The sequence below is a fragment of the Carlito syrichta genome, unplaced genomic scaffold (assembly GCF_000164805.1).
Source record: "Carlito syrichta isolate Samal-C Ts95f unplaced genomic scaffold, Tarsius_syrichta-2.0.1 Scaffold148133, whole genome shotgun sequence".
In the NCBI taxonomy this organism is placed as follows: Eukaryota; Metazoa; Chordata; class Mammalia; order Primates; family Tarsiidae; genus Carlito; species Carlito syrichta.
The window spans coordinates 1-26,842 of NW_007092229.1; the positions used below are offsets into that span (position 1 = coordinate 1).

The window sequence follows — 26,842 nt, forward strand, 5'->3', positions numbered from 1 at the left end:
TGGTGCTGGGAAAACAGGCTGACCACATGCAGAAGATTGAAACAGGACCCCTATCTATCCCCATGCACAAAGGTTAACTCTAAGTGGATCAGAGACCTAAATGTAAAACTTCAAACCATAAGAACCTTAGAAAAGGAAGGAAATACCCTCATGGAAATCGGAACTGGCATTCAATTCCTGAACAAAACCCAAAACCCACAGGTCATAAGAGAGAAGATAGACAAGTGGGACCTTATTAAACTGACAAGCTTCTGCAAGGCCAAAGAAACCATCAAGAGAGCAGGGAGACAGCCTACAGACTGGGAAAAAATATTTGCCAACACCAGGTCTGACAAAGGCTTAACATCCTGGATCTACAAGTGACTAAAACGTGCTGAAAAGAAAGAAACAAACAACCCCATTATCAAATTGGCAAAAGATATGAACAGACACTTCACAAAAGAGGACATCCAAGTAGCCAACAAACACATGAAGAAATGTTCAACCTCACTAATCATCAGGGAGATGCTAATCAAAACCACACTGAGATACCACCTAACTCCAGTCAGAATGGCAATTATCAACAACTCAAAAAATAACAGCTGCTGGAGAGGGTGTGGTGAAAAGGGAACACTTCTACACTGCTGGTGGGAGTGTAAACTAGTGCAACCTCTGTGGAAAGCAGTGTGGCAATTCCTAAAAGCTCTAAATATCAACTTCCCATATGACCCCGCAATCACCCTACTGGGAATATACCCTGAAGAACTCAAATCACTCTATAAAAAAGATACCTGCACACGTATGTTTATTGCAGCGTTGTTCACAATAGCAAGAATCTGGAAACAACCATGCTACCCATCAAAAGAACACTGAATTTTAAAAATGTGGTACATATACACGATGGAATACTACACAGCCATAAAAAAGAACAAAATCATGAATTTCGCAGCAACCTGGATGGAACTGGAGTCTATAATACTGAGTGACCTCTCACAGAAGCAAAGATCCGAGTATCACATGTTCTCACTCATATAATGGACCTTGAACTTCCAATGTAATACCATAAGAAAATGACTGGCGGTACTAGGAAACTATGGGGGGGAGGGGGAGGGGATTAACAGTAGCAAATATCTGTCTGGGGATGGGGAAACACCTCTTATCAACAGTGTGCCTGAATGAAACGTAGTTGTACACCTAACCCTTAACTGTACCCCACAAAACCATAATAAAAAATATTGATTAAAAAAAGAAAAAAACCCATAGAAAAAGACCAGTTCTATGAAATTAAGTACATATTGGAAGAACACTATGTCTAGGATTTAGTAATCCAATGTTCAGGCTCTGATTTTGTCTCTGTCTCTGCCTACATTTGTTTTTCAGATGAAAAAGCTAGAGAAAGAAAGGAAGTTTTTTAAAATGCTGACTGATTTCTAGGTCCCTGTCTTAGTCCATCTTGTGCTGCTCTAACAGAATACTACAGACTGGGTGGTTTATAAAGTACAGAAATTTATTTCTCGCACTTCTGGAGGTTGGAAGATCCAAGATCAAGTCATGGGCAGGTTCAGTCTCTGGTTCCAAGATGGCACCTTGATGCCTCACGTGGCAAAAGACAGAGAAGGTGAGCCCACTCCCACAAGCACTTTGATCAACGACATCGATCATTCATGGCAGTGGAGCCCTCACAACCTAAGCACCCTCCATTAGTCTCCTCCCAACACTATTTCATTGAGGATTAAGTTGGTAGCACGTGAATTTTGGAGGACACATTCAAACCAGAGCAGCTCCTTTCAGCATGAATCGGGATCATGAGGGTTAAATTGGTGGTCTCCTCATCAGAATAATTTGGTAATTTATAAAATTATAGATTCCTCAGATCCACTCCTAAAGATTCTGAATTAACAGATCTGTGATGCAGCCCAGAGACCTGTACTTCTTCAAAATTTCCCAAATGATTACAATGGACATCCAGATTTGGAAACAATCATCTCTACAATTAATCACAGACTCAGATTTCTACAGAACCCAGGCATATCAGGCTAAAAAGAAACAAAAAGTTCTCTAGTTCAGAATTTGCTTTACCACATTTGAGACAGAAATTTCAGAACTGTTCTTTTCTCTTTTAAGAAAAAATATAGCATGAAGACAATAATAAATGACAACCGACACTTAGTCTTAAAAAAATTAAAAAATAAAAATAAAATGGCTTTTATCCAAAAGACAGGCAATAATGAAACCTGGCGAGGATGTGAAAAAATGAGAACCATCATATGTTATTGAAGGGAATGAAGTCAATACATTCACAGTGGAGAACAGTATGGATGTTCCTCAAAAAAAGCTAAAAACAGAACTACCATATGATCTAGTAATCCCACTGGGTATTCGTCCAAAAGAATGGAAATCAGTATAACAAAGAGATATCTGCATTCCCATGTGTTTTGCAGCCCTACTCACAATAATCAAGATACAGAATCAACCTAAGTGTCCATCAACAGGTGAATGGATAAAGAAAATGTGGTACATATAGACAATGAAATATCATTCAACCATAAATAAGAATAAAATCCTGTCATTTGCAACAACATGAATGGAACTGGAGGACATTATGTTCAGTGAAATAAACCAGGCGCAGAAAAACAAAGATCACATGTTCTCACTAATATGTGAGAGTTTCTAAATATATATGTATACTTATGGAGATAGAGAGTAAAATGATAATTAGCAGAGACTGGGAAGGGTAATAAGGAGGGGAAGATAAATAGAGGATGTTTAATAGGTACAAAAAGCACAGTTGGATAGAAGGAATAAGATCTAGTGTTCAGTAGCACAATGGAACAACTGTCGCTAACAATAGTTTATTGTATATTTGCAAATAATTAAAATAGTTGAATTGGAATGTCCCTAAGGCAAAGAAAGGATTAAAACTTGAGGCAATGGGTCTCCCAATTACCCTAATTTGATCATTACACATTATATGTCTGTATCATATGTGTAACTAATATGCATCCATAAAAATTATACATTATATGCTTATATCATATGAATAGTTATTATGCATCAATAATAATTAATTATAGATCCATAATAATTTAAAAAAGATTTTTAAGTTTCATAATTTATTTGACTATTTCTCCATTTAAGAGCTTTTAAGTTATTCCCAATTTTGTATGACAGTAAATGATCCTGCTCTGTAAATCTCTGGACAATTTTCCTTAAGATTGATTCCCTAAATTGGAAAAGCTAAGGTAGAGGGCATGAACACTTATGAAGATCCAGATAATGTGTTGAATATTTCAAAGATTTACTGACTGACAATTAGCTAGTTTGCCAGTGAAAGAAACTAGCAACTTGAGGAACAATAAGGGAGCCAAGTTTCTTGACATGCAGATGAAACTTTATGGGTGGTGGTAGACTTTAGAGAGAATAGGTAAGTGTCTTAACAGGGGTATAGAGTCCCCCAAAAACAGCTTTCAGGCTCATAAGATACTTTTATTTTCCTTCTTTATTTGTTATGTGATGTTATGCCACAGCCAGTTTGGAAAGCAAACCACATTAAATAATTAATTTTAAAAAGTCTGTCTCTCCAGGCCCCTTAGTTAAAAATTTGGCAAGAAAAAAGAGTTTAGTCATAATCAGTATCACTTTCCCTTCCATGAATTAAAGAAGACACTGATTTAAAAAGACCCTCATTGACTCCCATCCCAGATTACCTTTCTCCAGCCAAAATGTCTTCCAACACCTTCAATCTCTCCTTCAAGGACTCATTTCTGTCTTGTTTCCTCCTCTCTAGTACTCACCAAATTTCTCATACTGTCCTTAAGCCATAAACATCCCCTTGGACCCTCAGTGAAGACCTGAGCAAAACTAGCTATCACATAAAAAGAACTTACCACTTCCTACAATTCAGGCTGCTACCATCATTGTGATACAGAGACCCTCTAATGTCTGTCCATATTGTCACAGACCCTAGAGAAGGGCATGGCCAAGATGCAAGCACTCCTGCACATTTCTGAACAATATTCCTGAGAGCTAATAAAAGGTGCACTTCCCCTTATCTCCTATGCACTGAGTAGCTTCAGGGGATCCTTGACTTCCCTGGAGTCTACACTCCACCAACTGAAAGATGCAAATCTCCTTACTCCCTTTTTCTGAGTGGTTATAAGTTTAAATAATATAGCATCATTGTAATCGTAAGCCTTATGTATTATATAACTTTTCTATCAATGTAATCGTAAGCTTTGTGATTTGTACAACTTTTGCATAATGCCTGATGTCTTAGGCCCTCTACTCTATGGCAAGCTTGATTTCCACTTCTGCCGGGCCCTACTGATAAAAGCTATGAGATATCCGATACCTGGCACCAGGAAGTCTGGACAGAAAAATGTCACTATCGATAAATGTGACTGAAACTCAAGTTCTATACAATGCTCTGCTGGTCACATGGCTAATGCATAGGGACCGACAAATCTGGACTATAAAAGTGATCTGCAAAAGCCTAGAGGGTGAGCAGAACCATTTTAGAAAGACCTCGAGTCTGGTTTGGCTCCCTGGATTTGAACTCAGAAATGAGCTTCTTTCTACCAGTTCCCTGCTCCTTTGATTTTTTGGTATCAAGGGGAGCAGCCCAGCGTTACTTGAACCATAACAATTGTGGAGCTAGTGTGGGCCAGGCGCTGTTCATGAGCTTAGCATGCCATCCTACTTCACACACATCACAGTCCTTTAAGATAACTACCAATATCCTCACTATACAGATGAAGAAAAGGAAGCTCAAAAAGTTTAGGTGACTTGCTCGAGGTCCCAGATAGCAAGTACCATAACAAGAATTAAAACCAAATCTGGCTGGGCTCAGTGGCTCAGCCAGTAATCCCAGCACTATGGGAGGCCAAGGCGAGTGGATTGCCTGAGCCCACGGGTTGGAGACCTGCCTGGGCAACTTAGCAAAACCTCATCTCTACAGTAAATCAAAAATTATCCAGGTGTAGTAGCACATGCCTGTAGCTCTGGCTACTTGGAAGGCTGAAGTGGAAGTATCGCTGGAGCCCAGCAGGTCGAGCCTGCAGTGGCCAGAAGCGTGTCACGGCACTCCAGTCTGGGTAACAGAGTGAGACTTCGACTCAAAAGAAAAAAAAAAAACCAAATCTGCGTGATTCCAGAACCAATGCTCCTCTGCTGTATTCTTCTATGATCTCCAGTCTCACATCACTGAAAAGCTTCAGAGAGATTAACGTTGGACCCGACTTTGTGCAAAGGAGGCAGCGTGATGCCTTGGAAAGGGCGCCACTTTGGAAACCAGATGTCACTTGTAGCTGGGACACCTCAAACAACTCTCTTCCTCTCCTTGGTGCTCTGTTTCCTTGTCTATAAAAGATAAAAATTGGTCTGCCGCCGGCCCGCTGAGTCAGCCGGGAGGCGCCCCGTGAGCCTCGACAATGTGACCGAGCCCGCCGTGCTGCAGCCACTGCAGGAGGCGCCGCGACAAGATGAAGCTCATCATCCTGGACAACTATTCCCAGGCCAATGAGCGGGCGGCCAAATACATCAGGAACCGCGTCATCCAGTTTTAACCCAGGGCCTGACAAGTACTTCACGCTGGGGCTCCCCACCGGGAGCACCCCACTTGGCTGCTACAAGAAGGTGATTGAGTACTATAAGAATGGGGACCTGTCCTTTAAATATGTGAAGACCTTCAACATGGATGAGTATGTGGGCCTTCCTTGAGACCACCCAGAGAGTGACCACTCCTTCATGTGGAACAACTTCTTCAAGCACACTGACATCCACCTGGAACACACCTCCATTCTGGATGGGAAAGTAGCCGACCTCCAGGCTGAGTGTGACGCCTTTGAAGAGAAGATTAGGGCTGCAGGTGGGATCGAGCTCTTTGTTGGAAGCATCGGCCCCCATGGACACATTGTCTTCAATGAGCCAGTCTCCAGTCTGGTGTCCAGGACCTGTGTCAAGACGCTGGCCATGGACACCATCCTGGCCAATGCAAGGTTCTTCAATGGAGAGCTGGCCAAGGTGCCCACCATGGCCCTGACAGTGGGCATGGGCACTGTCATGGACGCTAGAGAGGTGATGATCCTCATCACAGGGGCCCACAAGGCATTTGCTCTGTACAAGGCCATCGAGGAGGGCGTGAACCATATGTCAACCGTGTCTGCCTTCCAGCAGCATCCACGCACCGTGTTTGTGTGTGACGAAGATGCCACCTTGGAGCTGAAGTTGAAGACTGTCAAATACTTCAAAGGTTTAATGCTTGTTCACAACAAGCTGGTGGACCCCTTGTACAGTATCAAAGAGAAAGAAACTGAAAAAAGCCAGTCTTCTAAGAAACCATACAGCGATTAGCCTGTGCTGGGCCCTGGCATCAAATACCTCATAGAGGCAGGCGGGTCTTTCTGGAAATTGTCTTTATAGCAGAACTGTATTTCTTTAACTCAGTGTGGTTACTCCAGATAAGTGGGTGAACTTACTGTTCTTGGCTATGAGGCTAGGCGCTGAGTCATGGACTTTAGCTACAGAGAGAATTATTTGCTGTAATTTAATCAGAAAAAGTCTCTGAAAAATGTCCTCCACCATTTTGACATCTGCCAAGCCCAGGCTAGGGTTATTTCACTGTTCTGCCACGGCTCCTATTCACAGGTATGACACACTTCACCGGGAGTTTCTGTTCTGCGTGCACTGATTCTCAGGGAAGGGTGTCAGGGGCTCATGTCCGCTTCACTCCACTTCTCTGGGAGTCTTGAGGCCTCTCACACAGGCCTGCTGCTTCCTCAGGAGTCACCATTCCAGGCTAAGGCCCAGACTCTCAGTGTCTAAAGTGAGTGCAAAGTAGCCGACCCTCTGGTCATAGCAGAGACAACGGCCCTTATTTCTTTCTCTCTCACAGCCAGCTGGCCTTTCTGTGAACTGGGAGAAGTCCTTGGGGGAGGATTTGTGGGGAGAGGGACCAAAGAGGTGGCATTTACTGATAAATCCAGAGCCCCCAGGGGCCCAGCCACTCCAGCTTCTGTCCCCCAGGGCCCTTCAGCACCAGGAGGAGGAAGTGGAAGCTCTTTCCCCACTGAGGACTTGTGTGGCCCCTCTCTTACTACTCACCAGTGAGCAGGAGGCCCCTGGGGCAGCAGGTGAGCCCCTGAGCCCCTGGCTCAGTCGCAGTGCTCAGCCTAGGCGATGGGCTGGGCACACAGCCCAAGTGTGGCTTTAGTCGCAGCACACGAGTATTGTGTCCCCCTGCTTCCTGGGAGTTAAGTGCCAAGATGACACGTTGGATGCCCCACTTACAACATCCTGCTCTGCGGGTCCTTGGGTGTATTCAGAACATCAGGAGAGACCGCCTCTGCCCCTTTGTCCTCCCACCTTGTTCCCAAGTTGTGTCACTCTGCCTTTCTTTACTCTGAAGCCTGGTGGAGCCCATGCCGCCGCCTCCCTCTTTGTGCCTATTTGAAGCGACTGTTTCTGGGAATTATCTTCCAGAGTCTGGCTCAGGCCTCTCTGTGAGGGTTGCGTTTGGTACCAGTGTTTTGTTTCTAGCTTTTATACATGACTGTGCTGTCATCCTGTTTTAAGCTAATGGATCAAGGAACTTGTTTACAATGTGATATTTTCTATTAAGTTCAATATTTTCCATAAAAAAGATGAAAATTGAACTAAGTGCTGAGGCTAAGCTAGAGAGGTAGAGATACTCAAAAATATTAATTTCACTGATATTGCTTAATGTAATGATGTATCAGTATCTGATGATTTTAAGAATGACAAGAAAGCAGGTAAGTAGCTTTACATCTTTACTAATTTCCTTTACTACTTTGCCTGGGAATCGGTGGGGAACTGAAATTCACATTACACATCACGTTCACATTACTCAGATATACTCTTTGTCTTGAAAAAGAAAGGAAATTTGTCATGTAATTGAGAAAACACCTCCACCTTAAAAGATTACATTGTAAAGAGGTCTTCTAAGGGTCTTTTAAGTTTAAGGTATTCAAAGGATTCATTTACATGAGAGAACACATTGCCCAGTGGGTCTGGGCTTTGGGGAAAGTGTTCCCAAACTACACCTCAGTGAAAATACACCCTGGGATTGTTCTAATTTCTAAAAAGTTAAGGTGGCATCAGGGACCACATGCCGGGGCGGACTGTTCCCTGGTCTGTTAACTTAACTCCTCCACTCTGAGCACACAGCCTTTCTGACTGTCCTGTGCCTTCAGTAACCCCCAGTCATGGTTTAGGCGTCCATCTAGCAAATCTCTAAATAGCAAAATACATGTGAATGTGCTCTCGAATCTATAGTATCTACACGGTGGAAAGAACACTAACCATAGCCGTATAACATTTGCTTGCATTTATTGGGTACTTTTTGCATGCCAGGTCTTGCACAAAGAACTTTAAATGTTTCATTTCCTTTAATCCACTCAACATCACCTAAGAAAGCTACTGAGATTGTTCCTATTTTTCAGATGAGGAAAGCGAAGATTAGAGTGAATGAGTGACTTGGCCAAACATGGGCCAGATGCCAGTAAAGGTTAGAGCCAGAAACACAACCCAGCGCCCAGGGCCTTCAAGTTGTCCTCCTGGTCACCATACAACACTCGTGACCAAGGAAGTGCGAGTGCCAGATCGCTCAAAGAGGCCATGTCCTCAGTAGCTAAAGAGCAGGCAAGACAATGGGTAAGGAGAATTCCAGCCATGCCATGGTAATCTGAAAAAAAAACCAACCCAGAGATGAAACTCCCACTTGATGCATTTGAAGGCAGGAGCCTGAGAAACACTCGGGCACTGTATAGCAGAACTTACATCTGGGCATTGGGAACAGAACAAAAAGAGAGCAAAGCAAGTGAAGACATGTTTTCTGTAAGTCTGTTCAGGTTTATTTGAGACAAAGAGTCCCTGAGAGGCTAAGCCTACCCAAGAATTGACCTTAGTAAGTTCTACCCTCTTTAGGTGAGCACCCAATGTCAAGGAGTCTGACCAGAGAACTGGAGGGTTGCAATGAACTTGTAAGCATGGAGGGTTTAGGGAAGTTCATGTAGTATCACCCCAGCCAAAATCATTACCAGACATGAGTACCTCTGCTTTGGAAGCCATAGGCATTCATTTTTAGCAAAGGTACTTTGAAGCTTGCTAATGAGACCTCAGAGCATTGCATCCCAGTTAGAGAAGTGAGCCATGGGGACACCAAGCTCCCTTGACACATTAACTTTGTGGTTCAAGTTAACTTTAGAGGCTAAGAAAGCTGCTGTTTCTATTTTTACTTTAGACTCCTATATCCAGTTGTCCCAAACTCATTCATTCAGCATGTAGTTATCAAACAGCTACTATATACAGGGCATGGTTTTGTACCATCTATTTGGGAGAATAAGCTGGTGTTGAACATGAAGTTATCTGGGGTTTTCTAAGTAGCAAGGACAATTTTGAACTAAACTAGCACCTTGACTACCACCTTATGTTAACACAGCATTGTGAAAGAAGTTTTTATCCCATGAGGTCAATATGAGAGGAGACACACAAAAAAAGGTGTTATTTTTTGGAGGGCAGGCAACTTACCCAATAGGTAAGTGTTCTAGGATCAGTGTACCAGCTCGTGTTGTTGTGAGAAGCTGCATTCGGCCTCAGTGAATTTTTTTGGAGATTCTTTCAACGTGTTTGCCCATTTCATAATGGGTGATTTATGAGCACACCTGTCCACACTGCACTGAATATTCAGCAGTTTTTTTTTTTTACCAAAAACTGCATGACTCCCATCCTCCCTATTCACTCAATCTCACCCTGAGTGACCTTTTCTGTTTCCCCAGATGAAACAAGTCCTCAAAGGGAAATGTTTGCCAATGTACAAGAGGTGAAACAAAAAACAGCAGAATCACTAAAAGACATCAATATTGATGAGTTCAAAAGCTGAGCAGTGGAAAAAGTATCTTGATAGGTGGATTGCATCAAACAAAGTGTACTTCGAAGGTGACTGAAGTTTAAACATGTAAGAATACACAATTTTTTATAAATAATTTTCAATTTTGGGGATCCTTCTTTGTATAGTGCTTAAAAGCGTGGACTATCAAGTCAAGCTGCTTGTTTAAGGCTTGCTCTCCCATTCTCTAGATATATAACTTTCAACAAGTGACTATGTATATTTCCTCACCTACAATTTTTTTCTTTCTCAGATTTAAAGAAATCAACAGACACTTCTGCAATCACAGTTGGAGAAATTAACTCCATTGCCCTAGGAAGTGGTAGTATGATTAGAACAATAAAATCTGTAAAAACAGAAGATCTGAAATAACATGAACCACCCAAACCTAATTGACGTTTATAGAGCACTGTATCCTAAAATTGAAAAATACACATTCTTTTCTAAAGGACACATTGTACATTCACTGATATAGGCCATGAAACAAGTTTCAATAGTTGTAAAAGGAATGACAGTATTCAAAATTGTCTCTGATCATAATTGAATTGAATTAAAAATCAATATCAATAATTAAGAAAAAGCTCAAATAATTGAAAATTAAACAACATAGTTCTAAATAATTGATTGCTTAAAGAAAAAATCATTTTTAAAAGAATATATTTTAAACTGAATAACAATAAAAATACATGTGAAATTTTGTGTGATGCAGCTAAAACATTTTTTTAAAGTTTATAGTTTTAAATTATTACATTAGAATAGAAGTAAAATCTCAAATCAATGAGCTAAGTTTCTACCGAAAAGAGATTTTGCAAAAGAACAAATTTAAACCCAATCTAGAAGGAAGAACATAAGAAAGATAACAGCAATTAATCACAGAAAACAAAAATAGAGAAAAAATTTCAGACAAAAGCCAAACAACGGTCCTTGGAAAAGATTGACCAAACTGACAAATCCTTAAATATACTGCTCAAGAGAAAAAAAGAGAAAGCACAAATTTTCAATATTGGGAAGGGAAAAGGAATATTACTACAATTCTGCAGAAAAATAAAGGATGATGAGAAAATTTTATAAACAACTTGAAGTTTCAATATCAATGTCATTTGATAACTGAAAGTCACTACATTCATATCATAAAAAGGATTTTTAAGATTTCATATTGAATAAAAGATTTAAAATTCAAATGACTGTCGGGTGCCCTCAAGGTTTTAAAGGGCAGGGCTCGGTGGTTCACATCCATTGTGTAATCCCAGCACTTTGGGAGGCCAAAGCAAGTGGATTGCCTGAGCCCACAGGTTCAAGACCAGCCCTGGCAACTTGGCAAGACCTCATCTCTACAGTAAAATAAAAAATAGCCAGGCATGGTAGCTCATGCCTGCAATTCCTCTGGCTACTTGGAATGCTGAGGCAGAAAGATCACAGGAGCCCAGCAGGTCGAAGCTGGGGTGGTCGTGAGCATGCCACTGTACTCCAGCCTGGGCGACGGAGTGAGATTCCAACTCAAAAAAAGATCTTAAAGGAGTTTTTTACTTTTTGAAAGAAAGACATGGACTAGACTCCCTGACAGTGCTAATATGGAGTAATAAAAAGCATGACTTTTGGAATCATACAGTTGTGAGTTCAAATCATCACTCTACCCACTGTGTAGTTTTAGGCAAAATTCAGAGTAAATTCTCCATGTAAAATAGAAGCAGTAATACTTCCTTCAACACATCCATTGTGTGATACCCTGAATTTGACAGCTGTGATTATGGCAGCTCTAATCGTGTGTATGATTACCAAAGTAGGTTTTCACCCAAAGTAGGTTTAAAGCATTCATCCCATCTCAACACCTATTTTCTCAGACTTTTCAAGAGAAACCGTATCTCCATCTGTCTAATGTTCCTCCTTCCCAGGAATATCACTGGATGTGGAATCTGAGCATAGAATAGAAATGTGGTCACTAGGGAGGTATCTCTAGAGATGATTTCCCAGACTGATAACAAGCCTTGGCATCTAGTATTCTCAGAATAATTTAGGAATGATGTAACTTCCATCCAAGTTCTCTTGACATTAACCACACACTTAAATAATCAAAGTGGAGAACTTCTAGTTCTATCCAAGTCACAATTTTTCAAAAATACGTATGATGAAAACTCTGAGAGCTGCGAGTCTCATGGCAATGAGACTCTACCTGCAGTCATATTGGAAAGATGCAATGGTGGCATGATCCCAAGAAGTGAGGCCATTTCAGAGCTTTCCGGGGCAACATAACATATTTGAGAGAATTCACTTGAATTGGATGTGCTACGTTTTCTGAGGCATGCCTCAACTCTCACTGAAGAATTTCTTGCTTGACTGACGAATTTCTTGCCTGGGACTCAGATTTTAGAAGAAAGCGTATTGTTTCTTCCCCCTCTCAGAATGGAAGTTATTTTCTAATGTCTGCTCCTCCATAGCCAACATACGGAAGACTTGGCTGTGACCAATCCAAAAAAAAAGGATAAGCATATCAGACTAAGTGGTTTTTAAACTTCTTTTAGGATTTGAATACATTTTATCAAAGTAAATCTTTGTTTTTGTTTTGAGTTGAGGTCTCACTCTGTTGCCCAGGCTGGAGTGCAGTGGCATGCTCACGGCCACCGCAGCCTCAACTTGCTGGACTCAGGTGATCCTTCCAAGTAGCTGAAACCAAAGAAACATGCCATCACACCTGGCTAATTTTTTTTTATTGTCGTGATAAAGTAAATCTTGACAGATTTTTTTAAAAAGTCAATCAGTTTCTGACTATCTGCTCTACTTCCACCGTCTCTGAGGTAACTACACAATTCTGGACATGAATTTGAGTAAATTCTCCATGTAAAATGAAGCACTAACACCTCCTTCAAAACCTCCATTGCCTGAGGCCCTGAAAGTGACAACTGTGACTATACCAACTCTAACTGTGTCTATGATTACCAAAGTAGGTTTTCACCCACAAGAAAGCCACCATTTCTAGAAGATATACCCAGTGATAACCACTTAAAATATTCATTCCCTCTCAACAACTATTGTCTCAGACTTTTCTAGAAAATGTCTTTTTCAGCATTATGTCACTCGAAAACAATTTCATCTCGGCTGACACATTGAGTTTTCATGTCCTCCATAAGGTCACTCTCACAGTCCCAATGCCTGGGTTTTGCTCTCGTGAGAACAAAGGAGTCTGAGTTCACAGAAGTGTCCCATCCCCCTGCTTTCTTATCCTCTACTTCTAGAGCCAGTATTCCAGCCACTGATCACTGTGGACCAAGGGATACCTGAACACCCAAAAGGCATTTCGGTTATATGTTCAAGTATATTTTCCATTTAACATGAAGTAATTCCAGAGGGAATTACTCAACAATAAGAAGATTTTCAGCCCTCAGATTTTATGTTCTGGCAACCTTTAAAGACAAACAGAGGAATTCATAGAGAAGAGAATGGGCTAAGAAATCAGACACACTTGGATTTTAATTCGGGCTCTGTGAGATATTAATCAAGTCACCTGCCTGTCCAAGTCCCAGTCTCTTCATCTGTAAAATGGGGGCCTTGTGTCTATTTCACCAGTGTTTTAAGATCAAGTGAGATAAAATATATGAAATCTCTTAGTTAATTGTAAAATATACACACACATACATACTCCTTATTTATATATAAATGTTATTTTCAGAAACAAGATCAGAGATGTTTATTGGTTTGCCTTGAGCAATATGCCTGGTATATTACTTAGAGATAATAGAGATATAACAACCATTGTTTACTTACAATCTGAAGCACTAATGACATCCAGAAATTTAATTGACCAAATATTTATCGTTTTACTATATGCTATTTAGAGCAAGAAGAATAAAATTCAAGTCATATTCTCAAAAGAGTCACAGTCTAAATGGGGAGGGATAAACATTGAAATAAAGGTAGTAAAGGCCTCAAAGGATTCCCAATGAGTGCTGTGAGAATTCAAAGGAAAAAGACATATCCAGATAGGATCATCATGGAAACTTCCTAAGGTAAAAGCATTTCAGATGAGCCTTTGAGGATGGGTAGGACATTAACAGAAATAAGTAAGAAAAATATTAGAGGTGAAAGGCACAAGGGGTTGTTCAGAAGACAGTATGCTTTCACCATGTAATTGAAAATAAAAATCCAACATTAAGAGAAGGTCATGACTTGAGAGTATTTCATGTCAATAGGAGTTTATGGTTGATTCAGGAAGCACTGGGGAGTCATAGAAGATTTTTGAGAAGGGGAGTGATGAAATAAGGGAACTGCTAAGAGTGATTAGTCTGGAAGCTTGTGGAAGAAAACTTACCTGCTGACAGTGAGGGACAGGATTAGGGTTAGAGTTTGAGGGTACATTCTTATGGTCTGGTGACTGCTTGAAATAAGACCAAAAAAAGATGGTTAAAATACTGCAGGACAACAGTGAGGGCCCAACAGCAGTTAAACCTATATCATAATGAACAGACAGTATCCAAGTCAAGGATAAAAATAGCAGGGAGTAGTGTACTCATGGATGGAGAGCAATGAGGCATTATGGTAGTATGAGACTAGACATGGTAAATATACACCATGAAATACTGCACAACCATAAAAAAGAACAAAGTCATGTTCTTTGCAGCAACATGGATGGAACTGGTGGTCATTATCCTAAGTGAACTCACTCAGAAACAGAAAACCAACACCACACGTTTTCAATTACATGTGGGAACTAAACAATGGGTACTCATGGGCATAAAGATAGAAAGAATAGACACCGGGGACACTGGGGAGGTAGAGAGGAGGGCAAGAATTCAAAAACTAGCTATCAGGTAGTTCACTACTTGGAGAATGGGGGCACCAGGAACCCAATCTAGGCTAATTTTTTTTTTTTGAGTTGGAGTCTCACTCTGTCGCTCAGACTGGAGTGCAGTGGCCGCTCCCAGCCACTGCAGCTTCGATCTGCTGGGTTCCGGCGATCCTTCGGACTCAGCCTTCCAAGTAGCTGGAACTACAGGCACACGCTACCACGCCCGGCTCATTTTGATTTATTGTAGAGATGAGGTCTTGCCAAGTTGCCCAGGCAGGTCTCGAACCCGCGGGCTCAGGCAATCCACTCACCTCAGCCTCCCAAAGGCGCGGGATTACAGGCTGAGCCACCGAGCCTGGCTATAATTTTTGATTTATTGTAGAGACAAGGTCTTGCCAAGTTGCCTGGGCTGGTCTCCAACCTGCAACCTCATGTAACTGACCTGCACTAGTACCCCCGACTCTAAGTTTTTAAAAACTGTAAAGAGAAAAACTTGTAAAAGAACTGATGTCTGCGTCAGTGATAAAAGACTTTAATGAGGGCTAGAGACGGTGTGGTTTTACTATGAACATTTAGTCCCTGAGATGTCACAAGTGAAGTATGATGCTCTCGGATGTATTTATATCATTATTTCTTAAGCAATATTTGTAGGTAAAAAGATCTAGTTAAAAACAGATTGGATTACCTGGATGCTTTAGTGGAAAGCTTTCAAGCACAATCCAAGAGGCCAGCAGATGGGGAGAAAACAAATGGGTGAAACAACCGGAAGTGGAAGTAGGGAAAACAAGAGGGTAAGGAGCGTGATGACTGTGAACAGAGGGGAATTTCAGAGATCAAAATGTTAATGATATATGAAAAATAAAACGTGTGCCTACATAGTGGATATCATTGTCTAGTGCTTTCAGATCACGTAAAACCTTGTGTTTCCTTTTGATTCTGTAAGAAACTGAGTCTAAGGCTAGCATAAGCACATGTGAATATTTTGACAAGAGTCAACAGACACCCTTTGCTCTAAGAACCAAACTCTTCTAAGTCAACGTGGCCTGCCCAGAACCCTCTCAGCAAATCCTCTCGGCAAATCCTCAGCATGTCAGGTCAAGCACTCTGTCACCCAGGCTGGAGTGCAGTGAAATGCTCATGGCCATCACAGCCTCGACCTGCTGGGCTCTGGTGATCCTTCTGCCTCAGCCTTCCAAGTAGCTAGAACTACAGGTGTATGCTACCATGCCCAGCTAATTTTTTATTTGTTGTAGAGACAAGGGCTTGCCAAGTTGCCTGGACTGGTCCCAAACCTGTGGGTTCAGGCAATCCATACGGCTCAGCCTCCCAAAGTGCTGGGATTACAGGCTGAGTCACCGAGCCCGGGAAAGAGAATTTCTAAACTTGTGAGTGACCACTACTTCCCTCCCTACCCTTTCACCTGCCAAAACCAAAGATGCAGGCTCATCAAACTCAAAGGCCATATGACCTCTGCTCCCTGAGACAGTCTGCTCTTCTCTGTCTTCACCAATCACAGACTGATCTGGTTTTCTGGAAGAGTTCACTTTTTCCAGACCAACCAGTCTGCCTCGGAGCCACTGTCAGATGTGGAACTGCAGCACCAGAAGATTCCTCTTACTCCATTCGGGAGACCCCAACAATCTTATCCAATCCCATAAAGATGAGGAAACTGAAACTTCAAGAAAGAGGGTAAGTGGCTCAAGATCGCTCCATTGGGTAAAGTAGAGGCCGAGTGAGATCTTAGGTGCCCAATTTCTCACCCCTTACCCCACCTATATTCCCTAAATAAATCATCTATTTATCTTCCCAAATTACTTTCCTCCCCATGAGTCTCCTCATGGAGTATTTTACCTCGGCATTTCTGAAGGAGTAAATGACAGGGTTTAAGAGAGGTGTGACCACCATGTAAAATACAGCAACGATATTGTCTGCAGGGAGGGTGGCTCAGGGCCTCATGTAGACAAAGGAGCAGGGTGTGAAGAACAGGCCCACTGTTGGGAGTCAGCCACGGAGGACCACTGAGCATTAGGGAAAAGGGAGGGCCATGGACCCCGAGACCACTAGGATGCATTCAGGAGCTGTTGACCCCATTCCATCCTCCCTTTTTCTGTTTAGCACACTGAGCCAAAAGGAACTCTGCTGACCTAAGCTGAAGGCTCTGTGACTGTGACAGGCATGGTTAACTCTAGAAACTCATTGTTCCTGTTTCCCATGAACTGCAGTTTCGGCTTAGGTATTAGATATAATTCAAACTCAGGTCACATTTGGGAGCCTTCAGTATGGTACAAGCTTCTTTATAAGATTTAAAAGTATATTTGTAGAATTAGTATATACATATGGAGAGCTGTTTTCAGCTTTAGATGGTATAGATGATTATCTAGAGTTACCAGAAATGGCCCAGCATGAACTTTGGACTGGGCCATATTCCTAAGGGCCCAGCGTGTACTTTGGACTGGGCTGCATTCTTTTAACCAGTTTTAGCTACAATTAGTGTAGGATTTTTCTATTTATTATAGAAACTGAATTTATTTTACTCATAGAAAGTATTGTAGAATAGGTCATGCTAACGTCAGGGAATTATGTTAGTTCAAGCATGATCAAACATGATATTTTGAGGTTTAATAAGAATACAGCTAACTTTAGAAATTTCATTGTTCCCATTTCTATTAATTGCGGTTTTGGCCTTCATACAATTTACAATTTATATTTGGGTTTTATTTTAGAAACTTTATTGCCAATGATCAGTTTTATATATTAGGATTAGGAATTCGAAATTTTATATAAGTTAAGATAGATATGTAAGATTTTAGAGTAGCCATTTTGCTAAGAGATTATAATGAATTGTTCCCAGAAATGGCCCAGCATGATCTTTGGACTGGGCCACATTCTTTAGGAACTGGTTTGAGCTATAATTAAGAGTTTCCATAGTATAGATAAAATTAGCATAGGATAGAAAAGATAATAGGATTTAAGTTAGTCATTTTAGGGGTTGTGTATACATAAGCTTTAAAAGTTATTGAATATTAGAACATCATGATGCTAGTGGAGATTTTTTTTTATTTTTGAGGAACATTAACCAAGCATTAGGAACAGTAGGATAATTTTGGGATTGTTCTACCTCATGCTTGAGGAAACATCTGTAGGGTGGAGGGGGGGGCGCCCCTAAACCACCTGGCTTTGTGTTCACGTGAAAGTCTTGTGATTTAACCATGAAAATTTAGGATAAAAGGCTTACAGTTTGTCCTATTAAATGGCTTCTGCACTAGACAGAGTCCAGTCTCTTTCTTTCTTTCTTCTAATATCTATCACTCCAGTTTAATTGCTGATGCCATCTTTCGTACCAGGGATCCGCAATATCTGCAGGGGCCCCCGCAGCCCACCACTGTAATGTGAGAGGCACAGGTGGAGAGGGCCTTGTGTCACCCCTCCAAGTTGTGGCTCCTCAGGGAGTGTAGGATGACCAGGTAGGAAGCCAGCAGCACGGAGAAGCTGATCACCAAGATGGAGCTGCCATTGATGATAATTAGCAGGCCAATGAGGAAGGTGTCTGCGCAGGCAAGTTTCGGCTCCGGGTGGACATCACAGAAGTAGTGGTCAATGATGTTGCCACAGAAGGGCAGCTGGAAAATGAGGAAGGTTTGCCCAACAGAATGCAGCAGGACTCCACCCCATGCCACGCCCACCAGGAGGCCACGCAGTCATTGGTTCATGATGGCGGTGTAGTGCAAGGGTTTGCAGATGGCCACGTAGCAGTCATAGGCCATGACTGTCAGGAGAAAGATCTCGGTCCACCAAAGAAATGGAGGAAAAATATCTGTGTGATGCAGGCCTTGAGGGAAATGACTTTCTTCTCAATAAAAGTGTCAAAGATGAACTTGGGGGCCGTGACAGAACAGTAACAGACCTCCACAAAAGACAAGTAGCTGAGGAAGAAATACATGGGGGAGGACAGCCCTTTGCTGGCCATGATGGCCACCACAATGAGACCATTGCCCAGCACAATGGCTGAGTACATGAGGAGAAACGTCACAGAAGTGACTTTCTGTACATCCTGGTTCTGGGAAAATCCCAAGAAAATGATTTCAGTCATGTTGCTTGTGGAAGCCATGTTTTAAAGCACAGGAGCTGAGAGCCCAGAATCACAGAGAGATCAAAGAACACTCCTCAGTAGTTAGAAACATCCTTCTCCGGCCTTGAGAATTATTGTCGTTCTATTCCCTCTTGACTTCACTCTCTGCCGTGTTTCCCCAAAACATATTCTCTGTAAGACAAGAAGACAAAATAGAAATCATCGGCTGCTTGATATTATTCCCTAAAGAGGATTTGACTTTGTGACGAGGCTGCCTTGAAGGCTGCCTTTGTTCCGTGTAATATTTTCTCTGATCCGGGCACATGCATTTGCTAATTTAATCCTCACATCAAAAATGAAAGGACGTTTTATAGATAGGAAAACTGAGACTCAGAGAGGTTTAGCCAATGGCCCGAGGCCACACAACTCATGCTTGAACCCAAGTCTATGTTTTTCACCTTCTGCTCCTAAAGATTGTCTTACACTGGTTGCCTAATAGTGGTTTCAGGTCACTCTTGCCTGACACCACAATGTGGACCCAGTATTTTATGATGTGTGCTGCAATTTCTCAACCCCAATTATTCTGCAATCTTAAAACTAACCAGACTCCCTAGTGGGCATAAGAAAGAAGCTGAAGGAAGGAAGTTCCATTGCCAAGCTTCAACCATTCCTTGGAGGTGGATATGGGGAAGGAACTTGTGAGCAGGTAACAGGCTGCCTTGGGGATCCAGGCTCCCATGGCTGAGAAACAATTCAAAAGACACTAAAGTCCCATCTTCCCAGGGTTCCATGGGGCTACCAAAGCATGCCTAGGTCAGAGCCTTAGAGCACAGCAAGTCCACACAAAGAAAGCCTCTGCACTGGGTGTCAGGAGGGCCTCCTGCGGCAACAGCATGTTAGCAGACCCCAACATGCATCATAGAGGACCCAGAAGGCTGACAATGGATGATCAGACACAGAAAACCCTCATCACAGCCTTTGAGGTGGTCGCTCCCTCAAGGTGACATGGGTCCTACCTGCAAACCTACAGGTATCCTGAGTTGATATTCATGCACTTCAACTGAGAGCTTGCCATGCATGCCAGGCTTCTGTGTGTGGAAGAGAAGCCATGGCTATGATCTGGTGACAGAACACAGGACTTGGGATCAAGAGACGCGGGTTCAACCTAGCACTGCTGTTTAGTAGCTGTGTGACATTAAACAAATCCAGAAACACTTCAAATCACAGAATTCTCATCTTAAAAAGGGAATAAAAATATATTTGGCATAGTGCAGTTTTGAGAATTAAATGAGCACAGAGATGTTAAAAGCAAATAGTAAACTATAAGAGTATCATTGATTATGCTTTCATTCTGCCTTATCCCCCTGTTAGCGGTGTATGATGGAGACACATTAAGATACTTTTTCTGCAGGAGATGGATCTGACACTCACATTTGCTTGTGCAAACTTACAATGTACAGGTTTCTGATTTAAGCATCTTCGAACAGAAGCTCTTAGAAGCCTTAAGAACAGCTGGCTATGTTATTAAACGGGACTGAATATGTTAAGTAACATGCTAGCCCAGTAACAAAAAGAATTGTATAGTTCACTTACATGAAGTACCTAGATTTATCACATTCATAGAGACAGGAAGTAGGATGGTGATTTCTAGGGCCCAGGGGGAGGAAGAATACGGAGTTGGTATTTCATGGTAGAGTTTCCGTTTGGGGCAATGAAAGGTGTTCTACGATCATACTAAGAAACAAAGAACAGAAAACCATATGTTCTCACTTATAAGTGGACCTTGAATGATTATCATAGAACTATAAGAAAGGGATTGGCTGTAGTGGGAAACTGCCAGGGGAGGGGGGTGGGACTGGCAGTTGAGGGAAACTGCTAGGGGAGGGAGGGGCACACCTCATCAGCAAGGGTACCTACATAATCGACATTTGTATACCTAACCCAGCATTGTAATCCACACACATATGTTTATCGCAGCATTGTTCACAATAGCAAGAACATGGAACCAAATATGCTGCCCATCAAAAGAGGACTGGGTAAAAAAAAAAACGTGGTGCACATACACAATGGAATATTATGCAGCCATAAAGAAGAACAAAATCGTCAACTTTGCAGCAACCTGAATGGAATTAGAGTTTATAATACTGAGGGATCTTTCACAGAAACAAAGATCTGAGTATCACATGTTCTCAATCATAAGTGGACCTTGAACAATTACCCTAATACTATAAGAAAAGTATTGACAGTAGCGGGAAACTGCAGGGCAGGCAGAGAGGGTGGGGCAGAGAGGTGGGATTGACAGTAGTTGATATCTGCCTGGGGAAGGGGGGACACACCTCATCAACAAAGGTACCTGCACAATGAATATTTGTATCCCTAACCCTGAATTGTACCCCACAATTTTGAAATAAAAATTTAAAAAAGAAATAATAAAAAATAAAATAAAATAAAATTTAAAAACCAAAAAAAAGTGTTCTGGAAATGGAAGACAATAAGTGGCCCAAGACTAAGAAGGTGGTAATGGCTGCACAACTATGAGAATGTACTTTAATATCACTGAACTTTACACTTAAAAATGGTTAAGATGGTAAACTTTGTTATGTGTACAATTTAATTAATTAATTAATAATTAATAAGTGGGCCAGGTGTGTTGTGGCTCATGACTATAATCTCAGTGCTCAGAGGGGCAGAGGCGGGAGAATGGCTTGAAGCCAGGGGTTCGAGACTAGCCTGGGCAACATAGCAAGACCCAACATCTACAAAAAATGAAAACTTAAGAAAACAGGTAGGCATGGAAGCACAAGCCTGTAGTTCCAGCTACTCAGGAAGCTGAGAAAGGAGGCTCACTCATGCCTAGGAGTTTAAGGCTACAGTGTGCTATAATCACACCACCGCACTCCAGCCTATGTGACAAAGTGAGATCCTGTCTCAAAAGAATAATAATAAATAAATGAATGAATGAAATGTCTTCTGACTTGTTATCTCCTCATGTATTACCTTTCACCACAATCTCCTTCAAGACAGTGGTTGATGCTTGGTAACTTTGCCCTCTCCCTTTTCAGCTTCTTTCTTATGTAAGTAAGGCTTGAGTGGCTTGAGAAACTCCAGCACTCAGTGAAGGTTTGTTCCATGTTATGTTGTAAGGCAAGGCTGATATGATGTTCTCATTATGCAAACACTGCAAGTTACTCTGCAGAAGTCAGAGATGTGGTGAAAGCATGTTCATTTGAAGACACAGACCTTGGTTCAAGTATGAGCTGTGGGCCTGGGACAAGTGACTAAACCTCTCTGAGCTCCAGTTTCCTGGCCTATAAAATGGGCAAAATACTATCCTCTCATTGCTGTGCCTGTCTCTTCCCTCCCTACATTCTCCTCTGTGTATTCAGTTGACCCTCCTGCCATATGCCGATGGCTCACACACAGAATGTTTATGCAGAAGGCAGGAATCTTACATGGGCAGGTTTCATCCTCACAGGAAAAATGGCTCTATTACTAGGTGAATATTTTCTGTGAAATTTAGCTTGAAAGCAAATACTGTGTTCCTGTCATTGCTTTTGATTAAGGTTGGTGTCAATGACAGGTCCTCCAAAAGGAGGACTACTTATGTCTTCGGACTTAAAAAAAGTAATGGTTTTATTTTTAATCCCAGGTTATTAAAGATTAACAGAGCAAGATATATATTCAACATAATCCCCAAATTTTCTTTAAAACTTAAAAATTAAATGTATTTATAATGGAATAAAGAAGAGGAAATTGACGTTTATTGAAGCTATGAATCGAAATGAAAAATATTTGAGAGATCATTTCATGAAAGGGTTATCTAACCAGTAAGCGATTGACAGTGATGGTGACATTTTGCCTGTGAATTCAAAAATAACTTTAATCTGACTTTTTTATTGGCAGGGCCAAAGGATGAGACTGTGAAAGATAAGCATGTGTTTTTATCAGACAGAAGATTAACTAGAGAGTTTCAGAGTTTATGCTTAAGAAAACCTAAAATATGGATGAACACAGAGGCTTACGGTGAGCTGACCCCAATTAAATAACTTCCATGAAAATTCTTCAGATCTTTTAAATGAATCTAGCCCCTACTTTGTGGTTTCTTATTTCACTTTTCCTATCATAGAAGCTCACATATGGTGAGGTTCTGAAAAGATTGATCTGACTGGCCTTTTTCAAAATTCCCTTTCTCCAAATTTTTTTCCAAAAATATCCTATCACAGAGAAGTCAGACATGGCAGGCTCTCTTTCCTCGTTCCTCTACTGAATAATTATAAGCTGTTAAATTTGGAAGGAAGCTCATGGATTCCTTATCTTATGGAACAGGAATGTGGGGCCCAGAATCACAGAGCTGGTTGGTGCGGAGCCTGAATTAGAACCTGGTGTCTTGACTTCCTGTCCAATATTTGCCTCACAGATTGCCTCAACTATTGACTTCTCCCCTCTGCTCACCCAAATCTGGCTTCCAGAATGGAGAGAAAACAATGGAGATGCTATGTTTATAACAAAGGCTAAGCCAAATAAAAGATTAAGATCTAAGAAAAAATAAATAACAGTAAGAACATTAACAAAAATTGTGGTCCTATGTCAGTTATTCACTTGCCTGAGGCATCATTTCTGCCCAGACAACCTGTGCAGATCTTGGAGGCCCTAGACAGAAGAGGATGCTTCAGAAGCCAGCCACATTGGGCTACCAGGGAAAGAGGGCTTTGCAAGACTTGCCTTGGGGACTTGGGATCTTAGCTCTAGGACTTTGTCAATATGGGTTAATTATTCTCTAGCTGTTTCACATACATCTGTCGGGTCCCTCCAGTGAAGATGTAAGCTTTTGAAGGCTGTTGAAGCATCTCTTACATCTTCTGCAGTACCTTGCTCAGAGCTGAGAACACAGTAGATGTTAATAAGTGGCACTGATGTGATCTCTGAACACTCCATCTGCTACTACATCTCTTTCCAAGGCCAGGCAACACTGGAGATGTCCTATAACAGTACAGAGGCTGCCAAATGCTGTGGCCAAGTCTGTAATCCCAGCACTTTGGGAGGCCGAGGCAAGAGGATTGCATGAGCCTGGAGGATCAAAATCACCCTGGGCAAGTTGGTGAGAACTCGTCGCTACAATAAATCACAAAAACTAGCCGGGCATGGTAGTGGGCATCTGTAGTTCCTGCTACTTGGAAGGCTGAGGTGGAAGGATCACCTAAGCCCAGCAGGTCGAGGCTGCAGTGGCCATGAGCATGCCACTGCACTCCAACCTGGGTGACAAGAGTAAGACTCCAACTTAAAAAACAAACAGTACAGAGGCTAAAGTATATAAATGTAGGAGATCCAATCTAAAAAGTAAGGTCTTCTTTTTGAGAATAATTCTAAGTATGCCCCTCTAGAGATGAAGTGAATGAACGTATGAACTCACCGTGAATATTGTTTGTTGCCTTGATTATTAACCTTGTCTTCTAGATCTTTTGTAGTCAAAAACTGATTCACTTGCACCAAATCACCACAAGAAAACAGAGTTTTATTACACTGACAAAGTCTGAAGACAAGGAGACAAAGGAGTATAAACAGTGTGTTTGTGTTCACTGGTCTAAAACTTGGAAATCTAAGTTCAAGATTGCGCCTCACAAAATTTAGGTTTCTGTGTTGGTTCATCTCCATTCAGGCTCAGATGGACTGATACGTGTATTTATTTCAGAGAAGGGCAGAGGTGAAAATGTCTTCACCAGGCCCTTTGAATTTATCAAAAGAATATTCCTGAAAAAGACATAACTCAGCATGTTGCCAGTGGCTCTACTGAGAATGACTATAACATCTGTTCCAAGCACCAAGCTACAAAGTAACTCTCTTACTCTCTCATTTAACTAGACAGGTGAGACTTTCATGAGATGATGTCTAGAGTCTGCTTTAGACATCAGCTGAAAGAGTGAGCAAATCTAAGAAAGTCTCCCCATGCGAGGAAGCATGTGGAAGGATGCAGGATTAACATCAATGAAAGGGTAGTGTGTGAGAAGGTACTCACCCAAAGATCTGCTCTTCCACGGTAAGGGCTCAGTGAATGGAAGTGACTCAGAGTTTATTCCACCCCTAAAGGTGCTGTTAAATGCCAGTCTTCCCCTATAGACTCACCAGAGGCCATCAATGCCACACTTCCATGGGCCAACTCCAAGACTGAATGACTTTCTTGCTAAGACAGTTACCAGGGAATAGAGTAGGGTCTGTCAACACTTAGACCCACTAAAAGGAGAAATGAGGGGAATGAGTGCTGGATTGAGATATCTGAAATATTTAAGATGTATGAAATGAAAAACTGAGATCAGAGAAATGAATTCCTTGAAATTTCCTAGCATCTGTCTGGGGAGTTTCTGAGAATAGCAAAAGCTAATTTGTGAGGGAACAAAAGGTGAAGAATCCTATCTTTAATTAATCCAATTATAAAGTTGGGACTTCTACTTGTCCCCTCATGATTATCCTCCTCTTTTCTGGCCCCCATGGGTTTCTCTCTCTGTCCCCAAGTGAGTGCCAGAGGAGAATCCACTATCCTCAACGTCCCTTTGTCCAATGACAGGCATCCTCAAGGGACCCGTGGTGGCTTCATCTGCCCTCATGCCTCATTGGACCAATGATGTCAGTGAATTTCAAAAAGACTTTAACCAAGTGAACCTCCTGCACCATTCACTCACATACTGTGGACATATCACCTGGTTCAGAGCATGCTACACATGCGATGTCCCTCAAGTTCATCACTCATTCATTTTTTTAATTTTTAATTTTAAATATGTGGGGCACAATTCAGGGTTAGCTATACAAATGTTCATTTGTTGATAAGGTGCACCCCCTCTCCCCTGGAAGTTTCCCACTACTGACTTTCTTATAGTGTCATGATGATTGTTCAAGGTCTGCTTACACTCATTCATTTTAAAAATGGGAAAATTGACAAAGATGAAAAATGACTGATACACTGGTAATGTGGTTAAACCAGCTCTCTCTTAACTGCTAGTATAAGGGTCGTCAATGGCTCATTCTTCAAGTTCTAAGCATTTTACCACAAATTCTCATCACATGGCTTTCATGTGCAGGGGCTTCAGAAAGACTTGAGTTCCCTAACTGCTAGATATAGTTTCCTAAGCAACTCATTACATTTTGTCAGACACAATTATGCTGTTCAACTTTCCTATAATAGCTCACATAAGAGTCAAAGAAACCCTCTACTGGCATAAAGAGTATTGCCATTTGACAGATGAGATAAACTGAGGCTCAGAATGGTTAAGAGATTGGTTCAAGCCTATAAAACTAATAAATTGCCCAGCCGGATCAAGCGACTAAGTGTCCTGGGCCCTGCCCACTTAGAATAGATGACCAGCAGCTCATGTCCCATCTGGAAGCAAAAGAGTCAGTGGAAAACTGAATCAGGGTGCGCCCCTCTCCATGCCATCTTCTCCTGCTCTGTGTAGCCATACTGCTTCTTCGAGGTTCTGTATCCTTAGCTAAATAAATCAAGAATACAAGGTCAGCCCCTTCCTCCCATCCACAGCCCTCCTGAAACATTGTAAGAACTCAAACTCTATTTTTAAGGCCTGGGACATTCTCACTATTTAAAGAAATCTATGTTAAATCCTCCTGTATACTACATCAATAACTCCCTAATTTGTCAGTTTCAAACTAAAGAGTTTTGGCTGCTATCACAGGCACAGACTTTCTCAACTTCCCACTAAAATACCTTTGAAGAAGCAAAAAAGCGTTGAAAACTCACAATATCTATGACGGCTGGCTTACAGCCACAAACTGAAAAGGACTTGCAGGTGTGACAAAGGCTGATGGAGTTGAATGAAGACTCACAACCAATGGCCCGTGTGTGCATTTCTGCTGGGTGGAAGGAGTGGAGAAAGAGAGTACTTTCTTTCTGTCTCACATTCCACCCCATTCCCACCCCCCAAAACACACACACACACACACACACACACACACACACACACACACTCTGAGTGTTCGGTCAGGATCAGTTGCTCTGCTAAACATTTTATATGAAATTTTATGTAATCCTCAAACAACCCTTTAAAACGGGTTATTATGGTATCCCATTATATAGATGAGGAAACTGAAGCATACATTTGTAAGA

The 26,842-nt window shown here is 41.6% G+C and overlaps 1 protein-coding gene and 1 pseudogene across 1 annotated transcript; one reads left to right on the forward strand and one right to left on the reverse strand.

Moving 5' to 3' along the window:
- Positions 1-5,459: 5,459 nt before the first annotated feature.
- LOC103251884 lies at positions 5,460-6,583 on the forward strand (annotated as a pseudogene).
- Positions 6,584-16,457: 9,874 nt separating this feature from the next.
- Positions 16,458-18,771, reverse strand: LOC103251885 (olfactory receptor 4X1). Its single transcript, XM_008050503.1, is given in 3 exon segments — positions 16,458-16,654; positions 18,040-18,450; positions 18,453-18,771. Coding segments are annotated over 3 exon segments (927 nt in total).
- Between the last annotated feature and the right edge of the window lie 8,071 nt (positions 18,772-26,842).